General features: G+C 38.1%; 1 protein-coding gene across 1 annotated transcript in view; it reads left to right on the top strand.

The window, feature by feature from the left end:
- The first annotated feature begins 1,530 nt into the window (after window positions 1-1,530).
- Window positions 1,531-6,057, top strand: part of pard6gb (par-6 family cell polarity regulator gamma b) — a 49,501-nt gene continuing 44,974 nt past the window's right edge. The window contains exon 1 of the mRNA XM_012865941.3: window positions 1,531-1,889. Coding sequence (XP_012721395.2) covers window positions 1,818-1,889 — 72 coding nt within the window. The 5' untranslated portion in view covers window positions 1,531-1,817. The remainder of the gene's footprint in view (window positions 1,890-6,057) is intronic.

Below are 6,057 nucleotides of genomic sequence, written 5' to 3'. Positions count from 1 at the left end.
TTTGCCTTCACTGAGAACCTTTTTTTTCTTACTTTTTTGTATATTTTTGCCCATTTGCATATGTTTAAGACCATTTTTTTACAGTTTTCCTTTTGTATTACATTTATTTAGCCATAGGTGTTAAAATAGTCTTTATTAAAAACTATTTTCCCAGTTTAATAGACTTGAGCTGGCACTGACTTTTTATGTAGCATTCCATTTGCAGTCCGAACTCAGAAGTCCCAGCTTCCTTTTAGAAAAATCAATTGTAAAAAAAAATGCTGAAGTCGGACTTTCCCCTTGGAAAGTCTGGGAGTTTTTTAAATGTTTCATTTATGAAGGCTTTTAAATTGAATTATTTCAAAAGACATGGAGACAATTCTAGGTCTTCGAACACTAATAGGACAACAGAAATATGTAGCTGATAGGAGATAAAAAACTAAAATTACACAATAGTCACAACAATAGACAAGGCAAATTGAGCATAAAATAATCACTGGAAGAAGCTTGACTAAGGAAGTTAAGTCAGGAGAGCATCATTGGTCCTTCATATGTTCTAACACTGGATTCCATGAGAAAAATTTTAAAGGCCGATTATTGGATCCAATATGGCAGTTCCTCACAAATTAAAGGTGGTGTTTGCATGTGTAAACTATACAGCTTTAAATGACGTTTGGTAGCCTACTATGAACTAAACAACAGCTTTCCTGTTTGTTTGTTTGTTATATTTTAGGTTTTTTATTGTTGAATCCTGACTTCTCCGACTGTGTTCAGTTGAACACTTTTTACTGGAGTTTACTCCATTCCCAATTCCTGTTTTCCTTTTCTGATGCAAATGGAATGCAACATAAATCTAGAGAGCAGAGGTTCCCAAAATGGGGGTCGGGACCAAAAGATGATTTTTATGCTGATTTGCTAACTAGATTTTGTATTTCTTTATTTGTGAAAGATGCTCAACATTCCTCATTTTAACGTACGAGTAAAGCTAGAAACACTTTTTTTTCTTATAAAATACGAATTAATGAATTATGAATTTATTCTTATAATCCCCCCAATCAAAAAAAGAAAAAAAAGAAAAGAAAAAGAAAATCCCACCTGCCAAAAGGGGGTCACCAGCCTGTTGCTCTGTTATGTTGGGGGTCGCAGGTCGAAAAATTTGGGAATCCTCTAAAGTGACCGAATGCTACAAGCTCAATGAGTACCAATAGATATCCTGATTGTAATCATTAGCTATAGTTTCGCAATGTTATGCTAGATATTCCTTTGTGTCTTTCTTACATTAATATACATGAACATTTATATGTATGTATTTATTTGTTTGTTTATTTATTCACTCCTATATTAGATTTTTTTTTTTTAGTCCATCGATTTTTGTTGCTTATTTAGTTTTGGTTTTTTTTTTTACCCCCCACTGCTGAAAAATAATGGAGCTCTCATTTCCACCAGCGGTCTGAAGTGCGGAAGCTCGGATTAACGAGCAGCACCCGAATGCAACTCGAATCCCATTTTTTTTTTTTTTCTAAGGAGGGCTGATGTCATTTCAAACTTAAGCCACACTCCCCAACTCAGCGCGGTTAGTTGCTCGCTGGTTTTTGTAACGTCAAGTCATCCCTCGCTTCTGACGGGGGCGAGAAAGAAGAAGAAGAAGAAAAAAACACGCAAAGGACCAGAAACTACAAACCAACTTTAGCGTTTCTGCAGGAAACGAAGCAAACGGATTTCTGAGAAGAGAAAACCGAGGACCGGAGCCCCTCTTTCTGCAGGAAAAAGGAGGCTTAACTTTTTTCCCCCCTTCTTCTTTTTTTTTTTCCTCCTCTATCCTCTCTTCGTTCACCAAAATGAACCGGAGCTTTAATAAATCGCAACCTTTGCGACACGCTGATTGCGACGCGGTGGAAGTGAAGAGCAAGGTGAGTGTTTTTTTATTTATTTTTTATTTTAATTGTCTCGTTTAAATAAAAGTAGAGACACCCAAAGCGCTGGTTCGGCCCGACAAACAAGTAATCTCACACATGGTGTCCCAGCAGCGAAGCAGGAGCTGGAGGAACAATCTGTCTGCATCTAACAACGCATTTGATTTATTCCCCTTCCATCGGAACCGGGTTCTGGGTGTTTCTCTGTCTGAACTGCAGCGATTGTTTTTATTTCCGACAGAGCAGATCATGTGGCGATTTGGGCTTTTCTGACTGTCAAAAGGCTGGTTGAGGATTTTAAAACCAGGGCAAAACTTTTTTTCTTCTTCTTCTGCTACACTCTTAGCAGAATATCAAAAGAACAGCTGTCAAAATGACACATTTAGGCTCCGGTAGTTACAATCAACGCTACATGTTTGGGTTGTTTTTGTTAAGAGGCTGAGAGTTTAGTGCAGTCTGCAAACCTTTACATCCCAAAGAGGCATTTTTCCCCTCATTCCAACTAAATAACAACTCAGAGCCACTAATATCATATTAGATTGATGATTTTTGATAAGTAGCCTATCTACTGTGGGAAATCTGTTGTCATAAAAAAATAAAATCCTATTTAATTTTTATTTTCATCTTTTTAAAATAAAGGAAAACATACAACTTTTTAAGTAAAAAGAAATATCAATTGCTCTAAAAGAAACATTACTGGTACTTTTAGGGTCAGTCTGTTTGGTAATTTTAATGCAATTATTCATTGGAAAATTTTCTAAAACCTGTTTTTGGTTGTTATATCTGTATTTAAAAACAGCAGTTGGATCTTTAACATTTTTAGCCAAAGTTATAATGTGGAAGGTCCAAATAGCTTCTGGCTTATTTGAATTAATTGGCACAGTTCTTGACTGATTATAAAGTTACGTTGCTAAGAAAATGTATTTATGAAAACTTGTGCAAAAGAGCCAATATTTTTTTAGTTCATAGTTTGAATTCATTAAACGCATGGAATAATTTATTCCAGTCTGTTTTGATTATTGATTACAGTGACTCAGACATTTTTGAATAATAAAGAGGGCTGATTTTTTTTTTTTTTTTTTTTATTAGTACATAAATGTTAGGTTTTAGCCTACACAGTCATGGGGAGGGTTGCTGACTTGACGGTTGCGTCACAGACACACTCCACAAGGAAGAGAAGCCACAAAATCTCTGTAGTAAAGAAGCTGGGTGTTCAGAATGATGTATACAAACAGTGGCAATGGAAAGTTTAGTGGAAGGAAGAAAAATTCTACTCAGTAGTTTAGGGGTGAGCTGCAAGGCGTGGGCTGCAGTGCTTCAAGGGCCATCGGTCAGAACTGAACAACTTTCATCAGAATCTGCCAATACTTCAAAGCCGATGAGTCCTCTTGAAGCTCACTTCTTTGTATCGATTAACAAATGATATTATCCACATTAATGGAAAACTCAGTGGAAGATAGTAGTGTTGCGGAAAAATAGGCGCTCAGGCAACAGAGATTGAGACTTGAGTGGATTGTAAAGCAAAGCATAGATGAGAGACCGTAGTTGCCTCAGTGTCGGAAAGCGCTGTACCGAGCTAAAGGAGAAAAGGGACTGGACGTTGGCGTCTTATTTTAAAATCAATGTCCCAGAGTTTGCAGGAAGAGTGAAGAAAGGTCCTGTGAGACACTTCCACGGTCAGGGATGATTGGTGGAGCCATGTGACCTGCAGGTGTTGGTCCACGATCTTTCTGTGTAGTCTACAGTCAGCACAGCTGTTTAAAAGTACTCATACCGGTTTTAATGACCGTAGCATCAATGTGCTGAACTCTTAAACCATTCAAATGTCCCTTCATGAATCTGAACTTTTCAATGATTTTTAGATTGGGTTTTAATTAGTGTTATACCGATATCGGATGGGCCCCAATCCAGCACTAAAATAGTGGTATCAGTATCGGCGAGTACCAACAAATAGGGCACCGATACCATTCTGATGTTTGTATGTCACTTGAACGCAGCCTTCTCTCTCCCGACTAGTATTATACATGTTATATAAGTTCATGAAAGATGCACTATTTTGGCATTTGAGAGGCAAAACTCAGGGTTTAAAAGAGATTATTCAATTATTAATGTGATTTTACTGTCTTACTGTTGCACTACTATTATACACGTTATAATTTCACGAATGTTGCACTATTTTGGCCTTTGAGAGCCAAAAGTTTATTCAACTATTGTTACCCATTCCAGGTTGGCAATAAAAAGTTCTACTACCCTCAGTAGTATGCAGTTCTTCATATATGCACACACATCAATTTCAAACAGATGGTATCGGTATCGGCCAATACTGCACAGCCAGGTATCGGTATCGGGGCCAAAAAATGGCATCGGCGCAACACTAGTTTTAATCAGGTATAATCCGATTTATCATTCTGCATTTAATGGGAAATGGGCTGAACTTTGTATAAGATAAGATAAGATGAAACTTTATTGATCTCACAATGGAGAGATTTACTTATGACGCTGTTCCAGCCCCACCGACCACTCAAAGCGCTTTAGACTGCAGATGGATGATCTATGTATGAGTATGATGAATGAGGATAACAAATCGGTCACGCTCTTTGGTTGACCTGCTGAACTGAGAAGAGTTGCAGGCATGTTGTTTTTATTTTATTTTATTTTGTTAACCCTCGCCCCACCTGACATGTCTGTGAGACGGCGGACAGATGCGCCGGTTGGCGGGCTGACAACAGGTGGGTAAACACGGCGACGTCAGAGAGTCGCCTTAATCTGCGTTGTTTTGCCGTGGGGCTGCTGCGAGGGGATTGTTTGTGGGTGTGACTCCCACAGTGCAGCGCTAGAACCGACGAGGTTTATCAGTATCGCCACGTCCGTGCGGAGCTGACTCACGGTCCCGTTACGTCACGTTTCCTCTCTTTTTTTGAGATCACATGTGGCTCCTCACACACACAGAATTACGTGACTCTTCGGCTTTTGTCGCTTTGTTTCTGTCAGCCTGTTTCCTGTGCACTAAAGAGAACAAGCAGTTCAGTTTAGCCCTGCACCCTCAACCTGCTGTACGTCAAATTCAAAGGAACAGAAATTGAGATAAACGGTGGAATGTGCATTCAGTTTGCCCTGACTAAAGCAAAATGGGAGTCAATGACATGGATGCTCGGCTAAATCTTTTCTGCCAGTTTAGTACTAGTATCTAAAAGGGCTAAAACATGTTTTCTTAATACTGCATGTTTGAATTTTGGCAAAAATAATTAAATTTTTACGCGATCGAGTTGGACTTTAGGGCGTTTCTTTCAGGACTTGATTGCGAAGCTTAATCATTTGCTCAAGATCGGACACCTCTCCCATTGGGGGGGACCCATCTGTGTGCCGTCTGTCACCTAAACCGAATCTTCTTCCAATTTTAGGTCACATTATTTAAAAAAAAAATAAATCTTAAAATGAAAAATCCTTGACCAGATTAGTGTCTCTCGAATCAAAATTCAACAATATCAAAGTTACCATTACTTAAAATTCTCGTTCCAGAGTGACTACAGTTTATCTGTTTTGGTCTAAACTTATTGTATTTAGACTTTTTCTTTGTAAAAGATTTAAAAACTGGAAAATTACACTTTTTAACAATGGCAAAATTGGGGTTTTTTCAATGTATTGTCTTTTACGGCCTGTGGGGTTTGTTTTGTTTCTGGGCAATAAACTACTTCTCCCTATCTGAGCCATGTGTGTATTTATAATAAACGTTTCAAGATCACTCCAGATTTGCTTTACTTTAAAATTTTGCAGCTGTAACTTTGGTCTTTACCACATTTAAATCTGGAACAAACTCCAACCAGAGCTGCTGTCCTCCATACTTTGGTGGCCTGCTATAAATGTGATGCAAAACTTTTAGAAAACACAGTTTTAATAACCCGATGAAACCCTTCAGGTGATTTACTGTTTGATTTCGCTTCACAGAGAAATTGCCTCTTGGAAGTTTTTTGAAGATATTATTGTAAGTCATAAATAAATGAAGCAGTATCAAGCTAAAGAAAAGCTATTCGTGTTTTCGAAATCTCCAAATCTAGTAATAAAGGCCAGTCTGTGCTTAAAAAAATGCATTTGTCCAAAAGAAAACGGGCAGAAGTGGCGCTTGCATTTCTCTTGTTCTGATAGTTTTTCCCGTGTTTCTGATTGA

Source organism: Fundulus heteroclitus, chromosome 13 (genome assembly GCF_011125445.2).
Source record: "Fundulus heteroclitus isolate FHET01 chromosome 13, MU-UCD_Fhet_4.1, whole genome shotgun sequence".
NCBI classification, from domain to species: Eukaryota; Metazoa; Chordata; class Actinopteri; order Cyprinodontiformes; family Fundulidae; genus Fundulus; species Fundulus heteroclitus.
The sequence above is the reverse complement of the archived record's forward strand: the minus strand, read 5'-3'. Positions and strand labels throughout refer to the sequence as shown.